Source organism: Copadichromis virginalis, linkage group LG3, assembly GCF_057382275.1.
Source record: "Copadichromis virginalis isolate Kocher_CV1m ecotype Utaka linkage group LG3, C_Virginalis_male_GT1.1, whole genome shotgun sequence".
NCBI lineage: Eukaryota > Metazoa > Chordata > Actinopteri > Cichliformes > Cichlidae > Copadichromis > Copadichromis virginalis.
Window position 1 is genome coordinate 15,923,897 of NC_140620.1, and position 20,629 is coordinate 15,944,525.

At 39.6% G+C, this 20,629-nt stretch overlaps 1 protein-coding gene across 1 annotated transcript; it reads right to left on the bottom strand.

Annotated features, from left to right (window-relative positions):
• Positions 1–1,528: 1,528 nt before the first annotated feature.
• LOC146713033 (uncharacterized) lies at positions 1,529–20,010 on the bottom strand. The gene is made up of 8 exons (XM_085437337.1): positions 19,995–20,010; positions 11,044–11,304; positions 10,719–10,964; positions 10,458–10,640; positions 10,225–10,314; positions 8,763–8,861; positions 3,138–3,224; positions 1,529–1,906 (listed from the first exon to the last, which is right to left on the bottom strand). Exons 1-8 carry the CDS (start codon positions 20,008–20,010, stop codon positions 1,863–1,865), a joined length of 1,026 nt encoding a protein of 341 aa, XP_085293463.1. The 3' UTR covers positions 1,529–1,862.
• Positions 20,011–20,629: the final 619 nt, after the last annotated feature.

Genomic DNA, 20,629 nt, shown 5'->3' on the forward strand with positions numbered 1-20,629 from the left:
AGGTGTCAAACTCTGGCCCGCGGGCCAAATTTGGCCCGCAGCCTAATTACATTTGGCCCGCGAAGCCATACCAAATTACTATTAGAGCTGGCCTACTGGTATTATACAGCTAATATATATATTGTTTAGTATTAAGCTTTGCTTGTTCCATATTCAGTTTTTCAGCAAAACGTGTTTGAGTCCATAAGAAAAGATTCATTCTTATATCTGGAGGAATAAATATATTTCAATAAATATTAACATTAGCCCGTGACTTTGTTCCAGTTTTGAATTTTGGCCCACTGTGTATTTGAGTTTGACACCCCTGCTTTAGGCATTGAAAACCTATTTTCATTGCAATGGAGATACCCAGCCATCTTTATCGATGAAGCCAGACGATGCTAATCAGTTAGTTACAAGGATGTCTTAAAGACCTGGATGAGTACATATCTGTGATCCTTTTCATATCTTTAGATTTAGATCTATTTACATTGTACAGTCAGATGGAGAAAAAATGTGCAGATTCTACTGTATTATTAAAGAAAACTCAAAAGAATGATGTGCAGCAGGCTGATCAGGGACAGACGGGCTTTATTCCAGCAACTCCCAGTTATTCTAAGACCAGGTGAGATAAACAGTAAAATCTCACATGTTAGTGACTCTAACCTCCTGATTAGATTAGATAAACCTTTACTAGTCCCACACGTGGGAAATTTGCTATCCACACACTGGTGATCCTTTTACCGTCATTGATTTTTTTCTATCTATGTGTTGTACCTAATTTGAAAGTATAAGATAACTGATTTAAAATGTGACATCTTCTAGTAGAGGTTCAAGTGCTGTCATTTTTAAAGCAGTTTAAAGCAGTTTTTTAAAGCAGTCTGTTGTAACACCAGGTTTAACCAGTAGAGGGCAGCAGACTTTAAATCTGCCTTTGCTTTTCAGCTTTACTGAGAGGTAACTGTTTGAGCTCTGTGCTGGATCAGGAGCCAGTCAGAGTCACGTGGTCATAAGTGTGCATTTTATTAGACACCAAAATGTTTCAGTTTCATGTTTTATCCTAAAATACTGAGTGTGACAATAATAATAAATAATTAACCATCAAACATGGTTCACATACTGACAGCACAGGGGGTTCTTCTTTCATTCTCTACATAACTGTAAAATGGCAACTATGATGAAAACTAACTATTCAGGTTTGTTATATTGTTGACCCCAAAACATGTTCATGTTTGAGAGAAAACTGAGAGAAACTGCTGCCAGAAACCATATTGATTTAAATGTAAACGTGTTTCCATGCCAGCTGCTGTGCAGGTGGTTTCTGGATGCCTACAGCAGTAAACCTCTTCCTCCATCAAGCATGCTGACGCTGCTCTGTGCAGTTTGCAGTGCCTGCTGCTTTGAGTCTGTGGCTGTGGTTTAATATACATCTTTTTGTTTTGTTTTCTGCACTGAAGTCAGGCTTGTATTGGTAAGCCACAACAAAAGTGGAGCAAATCAAGTTTTCCATCTCCCCCCATGTTTGAAACCCACAGAACCACACGAGGAGCATGAGAGAGCAAAATTTAATCAATGCCACAGAGATACCCCCGACCCCATGCTGCGTGGGAACAGGAGCAGGACAAATGTAAACAAATACCACAAAACATCTGGAAGTTTTTAATGTTACATAGAAATATCTCTATTTTACATTATTTACATAAATATTTCACATTGCTGATTTTGCATCAAAATGCAAATTATGAATCACGGGTCCAACAACAGGAGATTAAGACATAAAATATATTTAATAAAATCTGTAACATGTGGATGTCCTCTGGTCTGAGGTGCTGGGGGAACCAGTTAGAGACCAGCAGCTGGACATCTGTGGTTGGACTGGTGGACTACTTCAGTGAAGAGTAGACGACCTCTGACTCTGGTTTAAAGTCTGAACACAAGCAGTTGAAACAACAGGAAACACGATTAATGATCAGTAATGAGCTCATCAGCGTCACTGAATGACATTTAAATTTAAACTGACAGATTTTATCAGACAGGACGAGCAGCGACGCTTAAAAACAGGAACCAGCTCCAGAGTCTGCCGCCTGTTTGCAACTCAGCAAGATTTTCAGAGGAAACAGTGTAATCCTCACATGAAACACAGAAATAGTTTCCACACCATCATCTGAGGCATCGCTGGGTTGTTGTTTTTTTACTGTTTTACCCTGCTTTAACTTTTGTACCGAGTGAAACAAACTTTAAGCGTCAAATGATCAACGTCCCTATTTAGTCTGTAGGTCTGTGGTGACAAAATTAGCAGTTTGACACTAAAAGCTGAGGCTACATGTTGTCTACAATGTACCAGGATGGTCCACTGGTAACTAGGTGTGTTGTTGATTTGTTTTTCATGAAATATCCTGCAAACAGACTTAAGTATCCATATATACTCTATGCTGCACTGTACACAGCAGGCTGTGGTTTTCATGTAGGTTGCAGCAAAGGCAGTAGGCATCGATCTAAATTCAAGGTGATGATGTTCACTCAGTAAATTCTACCTTTGAAATTAGCTGTCTATTATCAGGGGTTTAAAATTTATGACAGCTCATGAAACATCTGCTTTTACGTGATTAAATCAGCTGGCTCAGTTCACAACGATCAGTGAATATCAGTCACAGCCTGTACCCACAGTAAAGTCTACCACATGATACATTACTATGTGCTGCACCACTACAGCCAATCTTAAGGTTTCCCCACCTGCCAAATCACACATTAACCCCTGCCCTTCACTAAAATGTGACCACTGAGATATTTCCTTCTTGTGTGGGTTGATTTTGGCTGTTTATTTTGTCAGTTTTCTTAAATTTGTCTCAAATTGGTGCAGCACTTGAAATTGAAACTCGTTCTCAAAAAAGAAAAATGCTTCTTTATCTTACGTTGGGCCTTGAGCTGATTGGTTCGTCTTCTGTCTAAAAACACCCTGGTTTAGTCATTTGAAAACTTGTTATCAGTGTAGTATGCTTATGCATCACACTAAGACGAGGAGGAAGTTGTTTGGTTCCTGCGCCTTTCAAGATGCGAAGGTTGATATCCTGAGCTTGAGTGAGAACATGGTTAGCTTAGCTTAGCATGACACTGCTAGCTTTGCTCTGTTTAAAGTGAGAGATAAAGAGCAGCTGTACCTCTGGTTCTCTTTGGGCTGATGGCTACTTGTTCATAACTGAGGTCTTTAGTTTTCACTGAGGAGTAGACCGCCATGCTGTCGCTCTCTGTAAAATAAAACACATTTAAATTACTGCAGGTACAACAACTGCAACACCACAGCTACTACAAAACACTTTATTTGTTATGTTGCATCATGAAGAATACAAGTGATACAAGCGATGAGTATTTTTTAAACTCCAAAGGGGTTTTCACATCTTTTCTCCCCTTCACACCTCTGCTGTAAGCCAATGAGTGAGTGGATAGAAGCGTGAGGTGTTTATGAGAAAAACAAAGGTGACATCCACAAAACCGCCGTGCTCTTTTACTGCAAACTGCCACACTTTCCCCACAGCGCATGAAGCAAACATCTTATTGCAACACTCCGCTGTTAGCCAACCCAAAGCAAACTGCACTGCAGCTGGCCTCAGGCTACAGGAGGAAGTTTCTGCTGTGGTTTGACATGCAAATTTAAAAAAAGATAAGTTAATGAATCGTATTAAAGGACTGCTTGAGAAGCTCCTAGGAACTACTTCAGATACAAATCACAGTTTCCATGCTGCCCACACTTTAACTGTTACTTGAATCATCCATGAAATTAACAAAAAGCCACATTAAAAAGTCAAACACTTGTTGATTCCAACTTCTCTCTTTTTTTCCACCCTGACAGATGGGCGGAGGTGTGAGACGTAAAAACAGGAACCACCTCTAAAGTCTGCTGCCTGTCTGCATCGCAAGAGTCAGCAAGATTTTCTAAAGACACTACGTCCTTCCTCACAAGAAACCATCCCGAGACCATTTTTTTGTTTCTTTTTTTTAACTTCATCTGTCTTCTGTTTTTATGATGGGAATAACTCGTGTCTCAGACAGAAAACGAGCCGGCTTGCATATTTGTTTTACATATTTAACTACTTCATACAAGGCATCTTGTAGGAGGTAATTTTTGTTCCTACCTAGTGGTTACAAAGGGACTGTTTTATGGAGAGTAACGTATCCTGTGTGCCATGTGTGTCGAGGAGACGATAGAGTAAAAGGTTGAGTGCACACCGTCCTGCCCTGTTGGTGATTTTGTTTGTTTGTTTGTTTTAAATAAAATATAATTTTAAGAGAAAGCCCACCACACACCCATAGCCCAGAAAGACCAGAGAGCATGGTTACAATTGTACAATTGTGTCAACACTGAAAACTTTTGCTGTACCACAGGCCTGAATGGTCTAATTATAACTAGGACTCTACAGGTATGTTCAGATATTTGTTCTTTAGGCAGATGTTCAGTTGTTAGTTTGACTTCTTTGTCCAACTCTAATTTACCCAGTCACAAGCACATACAGTACTTTTATCTATGCCTAAGCATTCTGGCATTCACACACTCAGTCACACTCCGATCGATGTTTCAGGGAGAAGTCATGGGTTGATCTGCTGACCTTCTGACTGGTATGACCCAACTCTACCACAGCCACAGACGTCCGATCCTACTGATACAGATTAAGTAATGGAATCACACAAAATGAGTTTTATATAAATGTGTTTTTAGCTGATTCAGTCGGCCTCATCTCTGTAGTATTAAGCTGATGCCAGCTTTATGACAACATTTACAGTCACGTGACTGAGATCATTTAAAACAGCTGCTGGGTCTTTTGGGAAATGATATCTGTGTGGCTCTGGTGTAACAATAAAGGAGATGTTGTGGGGGGGTTTTTTAAATGGAAGAACTTAAATAGAAAGAAAAATAGGACCTAAGGTTGAACCTTGTGGTGCACCACAGACAGTGTGAGCTGTAGATAAAGAGAAGTAATCCATGGTGACCAAAAAGTTTCTTCCTAAAAGGAAAGAAAAAAATACCCCCAAAACTCACTGATGCCAGTCCATGTTTTACTTTGATTGAATTACAGTTGCTTTTTCTCCCATTTCAGCTTTTAAATGAACATTATTTGTCAGCTTGAGTGGGCAAGTTTCTGTACTGTGTAGAGCTTTAATGTAGCTAAATGAAGCACAGCTGTCGTCTAATGCTTGTTGAATGGTAATGTTCACTGTGTCAGCATGAGAGCTACAGTTGAGTGTCCAGTAAGTGCACAGCTACCTGTGTTCAAACAACACCCCAGCAAACATGTTCTCTCGGGCTCTCCACTGAGGAGCGTAGAAGGCCAGCAGCAGCTTCTGGTTATTCTTCGTCAAGACACGGAGGAAGTGCTGGGCCTTCTTTACCAGGGTGTTTAAGGGAATTCAGCTTGAGGTTCATTTATGAGCACCACCAGGAGATGTTCACTACCTCCTGTGTGCGGTTTTATCTTCATCATAGTTGACAGTGATGTTGGTTGGGTGAGTTGGTGTACAGTCATAGTCGTACAGGGTGTAGAGTAGGGGGCTGAGAAGGCAGCGCTGTGGGGATCTGTTGCTGAGTGACAGTTGGGGGTAGAGATGGTCCAGTTTGGTGGTGGGGATGTCTGGGATTATGGTGTTGACCAACAAGAGAAAAGTTTGTTGATCATTTATCCTCAAAGACAATCTATAACTAACCTCATATGCTGCTCACATGTCTTTATTAAAAGGTTGCTTTCGGAGAAAGATGAGAAGGGGCAGGGATAGCTCAGTAGGTAGAGTGGTGGCCCCATGATCGGAAGGTCGGGGGTTCGACTCCACTGAACGGCTACTCTGAGGTACCCCTGAGCAAGGTGCCGTCCCTACACACTGCTCCCCGGGCGCTGCATTGGTGGCTGCCCACTGGGTGAATGGGTTAAATGCTGAGGAACTATTTCCCTATGGTGACTAACACGCACACTTTACACTTTAAAAGTCTGATTTCAGTTACAATTCTGACCAAAGCCCGAAAGTGAGTCATAATAGTGACTGCAAGAGGACGTAAATCTACTCTGTTCAAGGTTAAACATAACCAGGAGCTTTATCTCTGGACCTCGTTGATCCGACCTGCTTAGTTTTTTCCAAAACTGATTCCAGAACTGCTTTTGATATGATTACTGGGAATAACTGTTAGGTCACGGAAAATATGTCAAAATTGTATTTGCAATGTTGCATCATGTAGAAAGTACATGTACTTCATACACTGCAGCAGCACCTCACACCTCTTAACACCTCTCTGCTCTGAGCCAATGAATGACTGGATAAACCTGTGAGATGTTTTGTGTGAAAAAGAAAGGTGACATCCACCAAGCTGCTGCTTCTACAATGCTAAATGACACACTTCACCACAAGCTACAGTCTCACAACATGAACACTATTACTATCCAAGCCAGAGCACATAGCAGATAGAAATCTCACCTGCTTCAGACTAACTGGTTTCAACCACAGGACGTCGCTTCTCTATCTTGTGTGTGTACCAAGGCACATCTGGGCCTAATGTGGGCTGCTTTTGGCATGTATCGCTCTATTATACAGCATGGCGGATGTTCTGTGGTAGAGAAGTGGCCCAAATGTCACACATGGCATCTGGTCAATTCACAGGGCACTTGTGGCTAAGCTGAGGCAGACGCTGAGAGCCACATGTCGCTCAAAGAAAATGGCAGATGTGCCATATTTGTGCTAAAATCACATCAGAAAGCAGAACTATTGAGCTGGATGACCTGTCTGTTCATCATCATGACAACATGCTTACACACACCATCCCGCAAAAGTGTGGATTAATCTGCTGCTAAAGAAAATCGACAACAAGTGCAGCGTTTCCTGTTTCTTTGAGTGAAGCAACACAGAGGAAGTTTGAAGGTTAGACTTTTAGTGTTTTAACATTTTATGTATTCGGTTGGAACCAATGAGCCACCACAGACAGTCATGCTGTCAGGAAGTGTTGAAAGAACCAATAATACATTGTTATCTTTGGCCTTTCTCTAAGGTTATTGTTAACAGGAATGAATAAAAAACATTAATAAAAAAACTCTTTGTCTAAGAGCGAGCACGGGCTGCTCTGCATCTTGTATCCAGATCCTACTCACAGCTTGTGGCTGAGTAGTAGTAGACAATTAGCTCAAATTGTAGCATCAACCCTGCTGACATCCTCAGATGTTACTACCTGCCCAATCTGATGTGCCTTTTTTGGGGTAATGACATGACCAGCGGCAGCTGTTTAGGATTGTTTGACAGCAAAATTACAACTTACAGCGACTGTTTGGGGCTGACGCCACAAGTTAAAGCGGCTGTTGTGTGTAACTGTGAAGAGAGACTGCCACAGTGAGCTGAGCTTAATGCCAGATTTGTTTTAGTGTCATGAAGGTGAGTCTGTTGTCTGGTTATGTCAGATAATATTGACAGACAAGATTTTCCAGGGTAATAAAAGTTACATGTTTATTTTTTATTCTTTCTTCACACAAAATCCTCATTTAGTCTTACAGTGACAGACCTTAACGTATGTGAACTGCAGGATATAACTGCTGCTGATTTATTCCTCCCTCATAAAGCTCCTGTAAATAATCGAGCCACTGTTTGGATTTACAGTCACATAACAAGTTTAAGTACAACCTCATTGTGTCCACAGGAATTTCTAAGATAAGCAGCCAAACACTAATCAAATGCACTTAATTAACTGATCATCAGCAAGTGTTTACTGCAGTTTCCCCAGCAGTCAACATCCCAGCAAATTGACCCCAAACTGCAAAACATCCAACAGCTACACCTCAGACTCTACAGGTTTTACATGCTAAATGTTAAAGTTCATTATGGTAAAATTAAAACAATTCAAATAAAAAAAGACTTCCCAGGGGAAAACGTCTTCTCTCTTTATGTTTTGTTTTGGGATTTTTCGCATCTGAACAAACCAAGAAATCAAAAATCAAGACTTCTGGAACTTTGTCCTCAGATGAGACCAAAGTGTAAATGTTTGTCCATAATGCACAAGACAACATTTGAGGGAAAACCAAACACTGCACATCAACACTGACGCCACATACCGACTGTCAGCATGGTGGTGGAGGTGTGAGGATTTGGGCCTGTTCTGAAGCACAGGACCTGAGCACCTTGCAGTAAATGAACCAACCAGTAACTTCCAAAGTGTTCTAGAGTTTAATGTGAACCCAAAAAACAAAGATGCAACACTCCAGTTAGAGCCCAGACCTCAGTCTGATTGGAACGCTTAGGAGAACGTTAGTGATCTTATTAAGAGAGCTGTGCATCGCAAATGCCCACAAACCTCAAAGACCTGATTCAATGATGCAAAGAAAAGTGGGCCAAAATTCCTTCACAATGACAAGACTGTGAAAGTCATATAGATAAGAAGAAGATGAAGAAAAGAAGATAAATAAATGAGGTATACTTAGTTTTTCACAAAACAGCTGAGGATTCTGAGAAAATGTTCATCATCACATGACCGTAGGAAGCCAATCAGGAAACTGGCACATGTACGTACTATCAGAAAGAACTGTTTGTTGCTTAAAACCCCAAAGATCCAATTTAGCTCACTGTTTAAATGCAGCAGTATGTTGTTTGTTTCTTGTGTTCACGATGCTTGGTAATTACTAAATATGAGTGTGCTGCTAAGATGGTGAACATGTGAAGTTCAAATTTTATGAACTATTATAGTGTTAGCATTCATATGTTAGCATTTAGCTCAGTGATTGGATGTAGAAACGAACCCAGATGGAGAAAAAGAGGAGCAGCTCTACCTTTTGTCTTTGACTTTTTCTTCTTGTCTTTGATGACGATTTCTCCATAACTGACGTCTTCAATTCTCGTTTCTGAGTAGACTGTAGCAGAATCACTCTCTGCACAATAAAACACAAACTATTTAGATGATTTAGGATGTTTAAAATAGTTTAAGCAGAAGATAGACAAATAAAATGTACTCAAGGAACTGAGTGACCACAGATCAGGTAAACGTGCCACGATATCACACAACTAACAAATGATTACCTTCATAAAAGGTAGATTCAGAGCCTAAACAAAGATACTGAGATTAATGGAATTTAAAATGTTATCACATAAGTGTTTTTCGTGTTTAAAGATGTTTAAACTAACAGCTCTGTGTTGAAACACCTGCAGCTGAAATCTTTTCTTTATGTCACAAACAGGATGCTGAACAACTGCGGAGCTGTTAGCTTCAGCTAACCGCAGACAACAGACCGTCCAGCATGCAAAGAACAATTCTCACTTAGTATGGTGTGAAACTTTACATACAGATATATTTAACTAAGATGGTGTTGCATACTAAACAACATTAACTACCTATGAAAAAGTCATTTAACTAATTGAATGATCTTTATCATTAAATGTGTAAAATATGAAGGTGAGCTATATGCCTAACATGCTTCATAATATTCTCGCGATCTATCATAAACCCACAACGTTAGACTAACGCACCGTCTTAACCTCTTGAAAAGATGAAGCTCCTCATGATCCAGGGCTCAATACGCACACTGTCACATGCTTCCAGTTTCTTATGTGCCCTCGATTTTACGTTCCTGAAACGTTAGCCCAAATCTAACCACTCTGGAGCCAATCAAATCTGATCAAAGCTGCTTAGACCCCTTTCCCTCCAACTTCTACTAAACATGTGCCCAGTTATCTGCCCCATGCTGTCTGTGGATGTAGCTATATAAGCTAGCTAGCATTGGCATTGATAACTTCGCACTTCTCCTTCTCATAAAAACAGAGTCACATTAGTCTAAATAAAACTAACGTCTCAGAAACATTTACTTTAAGGCTTGAAAATGCTGCAGACTTTCAGAAACTGCTGGATGATGTCATAGAGCCTTGTCCATCTTTGGTATACAGTCTATCGAATAAGCTACATGGACACAGGATGCTAAGAAAAATGATAAGTGCACTCACGTAAATCTTTACAAAAGTAACAAGTCATTTGTTACCTATTTCAGCTGATGCTTGTTTCTCAAACAATCTCCATGTTACTGAACTGTGTCATAGATTCTCCTGTAGAGGATCATCTGTTACTGAAGGTCTTTACCTGAGGCGACTGTTCCTGTCACATGAAGTGAACTCTACATGCTTTTCAAAGATTTTCTTTATATATTTGAAAATCCTGTAGTGGTATAAAACTGGCACATCTCCCTTATCGTAAACATACAGCTTTCTGACACCATCTCCCGCCAAAATTTCCCCAAACATTACCTCTGCTGTGTTTCACAGGCTGCTGTCGACCATGTGATATCTTGACGTCACTGTATGTGACATCTTCTCCTGCAGCTTTGTCTTGATCTGCTGAAATGTAACAGTAATATGATTTATCGTATGAATGCAAATGTTATTATCACAGACAGATAAAATAAACACTGAAATCTAATCATAATAATGTTTAACAAATCAAAGTCCACACATGAAAGATCAGGAAGTCTGAGATTCACCTTCAGGTTTTCTGTGATTATGTTTTCTCACCAGCAGAACCAGTAACACCAGTAGAACCACAACACAGACTGACCCAACAGAGATTAACACAGGAAGAACAAGATGCGGTGATGCTGATGTAGGGATAGAAGTGGATGTAGATACAGGTGTGGGAGTAGATGGAGGTGTGGTTGTAGATTTCCCTTAAACATACAACATGTAATCATTAGTTTATTGTGAATGTTGAAAGCTGCAGAAACACAGACAGGTGAGTGTGTCACCTGTGACAGTGATCCAGCTGGATGGAGACTCTCCATGACCGCTGATGTCACACTTGTAGAGGCCTTCATCAGACCTGGAAACATGCTGGATGGTCATGTGACCTGTTGACTCATTCCCAATGAAGATGCCATCTTTATAGAAAGCAGCTGGGAGGTTGGAGGGAGTGGTCTTTGTTTTACAGAGCAGAGTGACGTCATCTCCCTCCATCACAGGGAGGACAGGACTCTGCAGGATCACTGATCCACCTCAACACAGAGACAAACTACAGCATTTCATCCATTTACACACAGCTTCATCAACACTAACTCCACACACTCAGCTTACCAGTGACTGTCAGGTTAACCATGTTACTGATGGGACCCTCTCTGGACTCACACCAGTAAACTCCACTGTCATGGGTGAAAACATCGATGTTACATGAAGAACCAGCTGGTTTCCCCCATGTACTTCCACACTGAGTCCTCTGTCCTTTGCTTGCGTTTCTCCTCAGAGTCCATCCAGCAGAGCTGTCGTCCTCCTCACAGCTCAGAGTCACAGAGTCTCCTTCAAAGAACTGAGAGCTGCTGGGACTCACAGTCAGACGAGCTGTGAGGGTTACAATGAAAAACTGATGATCACGTCTTTGAGATCTTTACTGAAAGTTTTAATCCAAATGTGTAAAACCTGTCAGAGTTTATCAGGTATAAACTGTGACAGAAGAAGGTTACTGACCTTGGTTTGTTGTGCAGCTCAGCAGTGAGATCAGAACTAAAGAGAAATGACACTCAGGTTGATTTGAGGTGAATGTAAAGAACAACTTCGTAATATTTGATAATAATGAATTCTAAAATAAAACTGATCTCATCATTTCATATTTCATGCTCTAATGTAGTTACTGTTACAAAAGGAATCATATACAGTTATGTTATAATAATACGTAACTGTATGTATTAGTAAATACAAAAGACTAGCACTAAACTGAGGTCCACGTAAGAGTGCACCACTCTGCTCTGTTCACACAAACACCAACATTTTATTTCAGCTTTTCACTTATAAATTCAAAATCTAATCAAATCAAAATTTATTTATATAGCACATATTAAAACAACAGTGTTGACCATAGTGCTTCACAGTCAGTAATTCATCAGTAACTCTGTTAAACTTCAGACCTGCAGTTGGTCCTCGTGGTGTTTGAACTTGAATTCAGCCTGATTTGTTTTCATGTCTTCTCCTCCATCATCAGTTATCAGGAGAGCAGACAGTCAAAGTACAAGAATTCAAACAAACACAGAGATTCTACTTACAGAGCAGACACAGCACAGATGTTTCCTTCATCGTCCTTCTCACTCATTTGAGCTTTTTTTCATTTCTGTCACTGACACCAAGTAAAGCCCGCCCTCTTCCTCTGAGCACGTATTCTTCCTCTATCTGTACAGAGTTATTGGTGGATTTCTAACCTATTAATGATTCATGTGATAAATTTATTCCAGAATATGAACTTAGACACTCTGCAGTTCCTTTTTTGTTGCAAAACCTTTAAAATTAAGTTGTTTTTTTAAGTGTAACACACAGAAACACATAAAACCTTTTGTGCTTTCAAAAGTTAAGAAACCAGCAACGTTGTTTTGACATAATTTGAGGTTAACTGAGATGATTACATGATATTTGAGTTTCTCTGTGATAATCAATAAATGACATTTATGACTTCATTCACAACAAATCAATTAAAAATATCATTTAAAACGTCGACTCTACTTCAGTCTGCTGTCAGTGTTGTAGCTTAGTCAATGAAACAAACTATAACCATTATAACCATTTAGTGGACGTCCCCCTGGGGCAGCATGGTGATGCTGTTGTCTGACTGGAAGAAGGTGCTGGGTTTGAATCCAGCCTTCATCTTTCTGTGTGGGGTCTGCGTGGTTGTTTCTGGGCACTGTGATTCTCCCACAGTCCACAGTCAGGCAGTTAGATTAACCTGTGAGTCTAAATTGGTCATAGATGTGAATGTTTGTGTGTCTGTGTTAGACACAAGACTGACAGGAGACGTGCAGAGTTTATCCAGCCTGTTAAGCTGTGGTAGCTGGAATATAATGAACACCATCCTCCCACATGGTTTATATATGACCACTAGAGGGAGATGTTGGACTTTAAATACTAACATTGTTATTTTATTTTAATTTATTTAGGCCAGTGCATGTTAATGAACACAAATGTAAAAAAAAATTCCATTAATATAAAAAATACCAGATTATAGCCAAGGGCGAATTTCCATCTTTTGTCCGTAAAACATAAAAAAATAGACATGATAATTCATAATTCATTCATAATAAAAACTCCATCACCAAACTCACACATACACACTTTTCTATTCCCAAATAAAACATTTAAACTATACAACTTATACATGATCACACACTTGATTTGTCCATAACCAGTTTTTAACCTGTGCCTTAAACAAATTGCTTTAGTGGTGGCAGAGCAAGGGAGTGTAAGACTTTATATATTAAACACATTCTTTTAAGTTTCACTAAGTTATTGAAGTTCAGTAATTTATGATTTTTAACACATGACAGTCGTTTTTTTTGCCAAGTAGTTTTAAACTTCTTTTATAAATGTTTTCAATGGTTTTAAGTGTTGTTGGACAAGCAAGTGAGCCGGACGTCAAACAATAGTCCATATGGGAGATGATCATTGAGTAAAAATATGTTTTTGCAACATTCATATTTAAATTATTACGTATATGATTAAAATGTCGATTATTAAATTTAAGTACCTGGGACACTTTATTTATGTGACTCTTGAAGGATAATGTTGGGTCTAGAATGACCCCAAGATATTTCCATTGGTACAATGACAACAAAATCTTTCATATTTTGTTGTCACGGTCATCAGATTTTGTGTATTAAACTCTTGGTTTAAATATATTTGACTTTTGAGTGCTGTTTGCTTTTTATTCTTTCTGTTTCAAATGTTTTATAAGTGTAGAAAATGTGTGTCTGAGTCTGCAGAGGAGCACTGGGCCATCAACGCTCAAATATTGTACCAACACACCTTGTTGGTGGACACAGGCTGAAGCTGGTCAAGAGCCAGTTATGTACCCTGGCCTCTGTCAGACCATGAAGAGGTCAGCACACACAGAGAACTGACTACACTCGTTCCCACACAGCAACATACATGTGTCAGCACTGAGATCAGCTCATCTACCTGCAGGTGACGCTCCTCACAGCTGCTGCTCGTAGTCTTTCTCCACAGTATCACAGGAGGTCTGTTTCATCGGTGTCTCAGCTACATATCAGTCATCTCCAGCTTCTCCTCCTGCACCATCTACAGATTTAACCCCTTCAGTGTATGTCGGGAATTCCCTTTCTCTACATTTCACAGCTCTGATGTTTCGGGTCTCGGTGTGTCGGAGGTTGTTTCATAATCTTTCTGTGGTTTTATGAAACAATGAAGACAAACTGATTGTTTCACAGTTGTGGGTAGTTTCACACTGCGTTATCAGGCTGCTGAGGATGTTTGTCTGAGTGTTTGTGTTATCAATCATTGCTGCTGCAGTGTGGTGCTGATGCAGGCCTCACACCGTCACAGGAAGGAGGAAGTGAAACTGACACAGACGGTAAAACCTTCTTGTTACAGCGTTTCTCTCGTCTGCTGGGGATGAAGAATCATTACACAACAGTGAGAAGTTATTTTGGATCTGAACAGATGGAGAAGTGTCGCATTGGAGCGATTTCATAATCAATGTGACCTTTTGGCCCATGAGGTCATCATCGCCCCCTGTTGGTTATTTTGTGAACTGTTTCATGCAGGTCACACAAAAGGCTGGAAGTTTAAATAAGGAATAAACATCTTTATATTTTTAACATTATATGTTCAGTGTTTTCAGAGACAGCACATAAAGAGTTCAGGTTTAGTGTTTATTATCTTTTATTTCTTTATTCTTTGCTTGTTTGTTTTTGTTTCCACAGTAAAAAGTGTCACACTAAGTGGACGTCCTCCTCTTCTTATAAAGTTTTACAGGTTCCAGATATCATCCAGGTAAGAATTACAGAGAGTCAAGTGCTGTGTCAGTGTGGTTTACCGATAAAGAGAACACGAATTACAAAGTAGAAAAGAACTGCAAATTAATAATGCCAAAGGTGGCGGCTCTGAATTAGTGTCGGCAGCTAGAGGGCAGCACATACGCCCACATGGCCCTTCATACATGTTTTAGTGGTTCACAAAAGGCCTGTTTATTTACTTATTATGCTGCTTGCCCTTTTTAGACCACTTCCAGCCTGCATGTTGGAACCAGAGCTCTCGACATGTTGGTACCATCAACTCAAAATAAGCTGAATTATTTTTATGAAACACAAAAGGAATCTCAGTTTAAACATTTGATATGTTTTACATGTTTAACTGTAAATTAAATTTATGAGATGTGCAGATCATTGCATTCTTTACTTTTCCCACTGAGAGAAAACTGCACAACAGTCGGGTCGAAAACACATTTTAGCTTTTAATGAGTAAACTTTGAAACCTAACCTGTACTTTGTTACCTCTTAGATGAAGCCCCTGTATCAGGTGTTTATCTGGCTGTACTGAGATGTTGTCATGGTAATTTCATTTTGCAGCTGTGAGAAAGATGGACGAGGCAGGTAAACACTACTCAGATGTGATGCCATGTGTGAAATTTAAGAAAATTAAATTATAAAACCATCACAATTATAACAGAGTTCAGTGCAGGTTGGAACTGTCCACACGCGTCAACATACTAATAGAAAAACATCAAGCTAGCTAAACTACAGCCACATCTTAAAGATGTAAAAGCCTGGATGACTTTAGTTAGAGAGGAAAGGTTATGATGGTTTGGACGTGTGCAGACGAGGGAGAGTGGATATCCTGGACAAAGGGTGGTGAAGATGGAGCTGCAGGCAGGAGGAAAAGAGAAATACAACAGAGGGTTGGTTAGAAGGAGGAGGAGGATGCTGGGATGGAGGCTGACGAGTCACTATGGAGACCAGTAAAGGGAACATCCAAAAGAAAAGGATGGAATTCAAAGAAAACTGAGGCTACTGTAAAAATCTCAGAAACATGATGCACAGCCAGATATTTCCTCTGGATGGCAGAGTAACGCTGGTTTCTTGTTCTGTTTTTCATTCATAAAGCAGCTGCTCTGCTGTAACACTCAGTGTAGCCAGTAGATGGCAGCAGATTCATACTGAGCTTCTCCTCCAGGAGGAGGAATGAATTAAAAAAAAAACCTTTTCAGTGGCGACCACGTGGTGACAGAAGCCGGGTTTTCTCCTCTTTTACTGGTAATTGTAACATTTTAATTAGGCTTTTTTTTTGCTGTTTTTGTTTTGAACAAACAAATACAAAAAGGAGAAAAACTAGTTTTTACTCATTAAAACATTTAAGCTGCTACCAGAAACTGACAACTTTTAAATCTGTTGTTTGTTTGTTTTTCCAATGTCAGCTGCTTCCTGGTATATTTATTGTTGAGTAAGGAAGTAAAACTCTTCAGCATCAAACACACAGTGATGGTTTTTCAGTAAAGCGCACTTTAAAAATGTAAGTAAACTATAGAATACATTGTTTGACTTGTTTGAGTCGAATTGAGAAAGAAATGAAAGTGAAACACATAAAAATCTCTGTAACATGTTGATGTCCTCTGGTCTGAGGTGCTGGGAGGACCAGTTAGAGACCAGCAGCTGGACGTCAGTGGTTGGACTGGTGGACTCCTTCAGTGAAGAGTAGATGACGTCTTGGTTCATATCTGACCCTGATAGACTGCAGGTCATAACTTCTTACCTGAAGTTCAGTTCACACTTGGACCGGCGGCCGCCTCGGGTCTCTTTTCCTTCTGCGTCCCCTTTCCATCCTCCACCTGCTGCCTCCACCACTTGCTAATGTTACTGAAACTGTGGAAGCTCCGCGATAGCCACCACACAAAGTAACGAATAACGAGCCTATCTAAACCCAGTAACGGTTAACACATTCCTGATTTCGTCATAATAACTAGTTACCGTGCTCGTTAGCACAATAATAACATAGTTACTGTAACGCGTTACTTAGTCCCCACACTGGAGTGGGCTGACACAGCCCTGCAGCTCAACACTGGATCCTCACAGAGCTGTGTGCTGAGCCCCTGCTCTATAATCTGGTGAACCCTGATGACACCACAGTGTCCAGGATAAACGACCTGATCACTGACTTCAAGAAGAAAAGTAACAGACAGCTGGAACCATAAAGAGAGGGTCAGGACTTCCTGTTTCTGCAAGTTTACCTCAGGCAGAAATGACCCAGGGTCTAAACACCACAGAGCTGGTTAAGATGACACAGCAGAGACTTTCCTGAGGGTCCTCAAGAAGATCCCCATACCATGGCTCCACACGTTAGTGTATTGCTTCTGTGTGGTTTTGCTGTTGCACAGAAAAAGGAGCTCCACAGGGTTACTGGATGGCTTCTCCCAACTCTGGAGGACCTACATAGTTCCTGCTGTGTTTACTCACTGCTGAGTAAACTGCAGCTGGATCAGTGTCTGCACAGTAAAACACACAGAGGACGTCACTGCAGACAGAACAGCTGATAACAGACATGAAACTGCTGCCACTCACAAATCTTTATATGAAAACACTCAGAGTGTTTTCAGTCAAAGGAGCTTGCAAAGAAAAGCGTCTGGACTTCTTTAAGTTACTTGAAGACGTTTCACCTCTTTGACTACGATGACCTGGATGACTGAGAACCTTCACAGACAGAGTGTTTTCAGTTACACTGTTCCAAAAAATAGTGATGTCAAAGTATCTTACTGTATATTTCACAGTTTTGTACTGTCTTTCTAGGATATCATGAAATTTACATAAGTAGACTGTAATTTAACATGTCAAAGGTAAAATAACATAACATCACTGTAAATATAGTAAAACACAATTTACTTGTTTTTTAAATATATATTTTTGTACATATGCATATTTAGATTGTAAAAATACGTCCAGAAATGTATCATAATTTCACAAATATTTGTCTGTTATGTGAGAGAATCATCTGTTAAATCCAAATGTAAAACTATGGAAAAATATATAAAATGATCGAAAATTAATGAGAATAATCAATAATTAAAGGAGTATTTGAATTATAATGTTGCTGAAAATTTCATGTCATCTAGGTCTGATTCAATAATTCAGAGGTAACAAGTGAAAATAGAATTAATAGGAATAAAAACTAAAAAAAAACATAAAACTTTGCACAATTATATATTTTAAAAAATAAACGTAGAGATAGGATTTGCAATTCATATGAATCTCAAAGTATTCACAACATTCCTGAACAGAAAGAGGCCTCTGCACCTCGGACACTCTCAGTATTGTGTCCGTGGTCGAGACTCTTCACCTACTGGTGATGGCCAGAGGGGCCGATGGTGCGATATGGCAGCCTCGCCTCTGTCAGTCTGTCCCAGCGCATGCAAGCCATTATTATTTAAACCAACTGTTAATTTGTCTTAAAGACGTTTTCATGGAAAACAAATAAAGGACATTTTTATTATTATTGAATGTTAGTTCATTTTTAATACCTTTCTCTCAACTTGTGGGTTTTAGAGAGTTTTTAATTTCTACATATTTGCGTGTATATTTATAATTAGACACAAATTTGTTATATTAATAACTTAGTAAGAAGAGAAATTAACAAAGATAAATTAAATAATACAATATATTATAGTCTTGGAGCAACTGTGACCACATAATTTCCTCGGGGATTAATAAAGTATTCAGATCCTGATTCCTGAAAATGATCAGCTTGCTGAGAAGTCAAACAAGTGACGTAATATCAAAAATAAATTCATGAAAACATGAAGGAAACACCTGTGTGCTAATCAGAGTTACAAGTTTGAAGATGTTCACATTTCAAACTGGGCTGCAGAGGCCTGCAGTTTGCTAATATCTGATATAAAAGTTCTTTATCCTATACAGACCCACCTGGTCTGGTTCCCAGCTGTACAGCAGATACACACAAGGCCTCCCGGCTGTTTTACAGTGAAGGTTTTGCTCCTCGGCTTTGGAAGCAGATCAGGCTCAGAGTCAGGGGCCTCCTTTAAATCAGCTTTAAAACTAATTTCTAATGGATTGTTTTCATTTGATGAGGTTACATCTGACATGTTTTACTTTCAGGTGTTTTCTTGTATATTCTTTTTTTCTTTTCTTGTGATTTGAATGTTCGGTTCTCTGTGTAAATCTTCAGCTTTAGCCTGTCAAACCACTCAGTAAACCCTTTTTAAGAGTTATGTATAAATAAAATGTAGCATTGGTACACAGCAGAGGGTCAGAGAGGACGGGGCTTTTGCTGTAGCGGCTCCCAAACTGTGGAAACTGTTTCACGCTACAGACCTTTTACACTTTGTCATTAAGACTGACCTCTTCTGCTTGGCATCCGAGACAGTTTGAGATGTTTATTTTATTTACTTTTTTTTTTAAACCGTGTTTAATTTGATCTGGTGATGCTGATGCTTTTATTTAGTGTTGTAATTTTATTAATTTGTAATATAAATTTTACTCTGATGTATTTCTATGTTCAGAACTTCTGTCAGAGGTTAAAGATAAATACAGCTGTTTGCTGCTGTTATGATTGTTGCTGCACACAGAATCTCTCTAAATTAAGATTAGATGAAGATGATTGAAGTGAACATCAGAATTCACAGCAGTTTTTACGATTATGTCCTATTTGCTTTACCTGAGCTGAGCTCCTGATGAATCATCCTGGCAAACAAACTTCATCAGGAACAAGTGGGACATGGCAGAACGTGACATGCGTCACTACAAACCACGCGAGATGGCTTAGTCCACTCAGATGTCACAGAAGTAAAAACAGGTAAAGGCTGCTGATCCACACAGACATCACATCTGTACTTCCTTCCTGAATTAAGAATATAAAGTATATTATGGGGCGATTTGAGCCCAAATTTGTTCCTCATCGGTCAGGGTAACCTTATTAGAAAAGGTAAGCGAAGCTTTCTGATTACTGAGTTGAAATAATAGGACAGAGCTCACCTGAAGAGGCCAAATCCACGACACAGACAAACAACAGAGGCACGCAGAGACATTATGGTGCAGGTATAAACGGAGAAAACTAACGGACACACGCTGACTCATCGGCGTACTTTCGATTAGTTTAACGCCGCCTTCCAATGACATCACTGCCGACAGAATAAGAAAAAAACAACGTTCTTGTCACAGGTCTGTGCTGTGAGGCAAGATTTTGGCTTATTCGGATAACTTCAGGGTCAACTTTGGGGTTTACTACAAAGGGGGTTCACTCCTTACCTGGGTACATTACCATGGTAACTTATGATGCGCAGGTTTGCAATCACCCCCCACTGACCAATCAAATCTTCCGAAAATAGCCTTACTAGGTAATGAACCATGCTCCCAGTGTGGAGCTGCACACTCTTTATTTTTCTGAGCAGCTTGGAAGTCGAAGAAGTTTTGTTTGAAATTTCTATTCTACAGAGAAGAAAGCCGGCATGAATCCTGCTAACAAAGAAACTCTGTGCTCATGAGACACAAACGCCACAGGAAGAGAAACAAAGCAAGTAAGTGATGATTTTTAAACTTTATTTTTATTCCTGTAGTGCAGAACGTTGCAAACAAGCATTAACAAGTGAACATTCAAGTGAAAATAAACAAAGAATCACATTAATGCTCCAAGCTGCAGCAGCTGGTCATAAATCAATCAACAAATACGAGTCAAAACTTTGTTTTGAACATTTTCCATATCTCACATGTTCCTGTGTGCAAAGTAAATATGTTTAGTGTCATTTCCTGACCCCAAAGAACAAAATACATCAGTACCAGACTTCCTGTGTTTTCCTTTTAACCTTGTTTTTTTTTACTCCATCGTTTTGTTTTCTGCATCTTTTTGTTGTACTGACGCTTCCTCACTGGTCCCTTTATTTAGT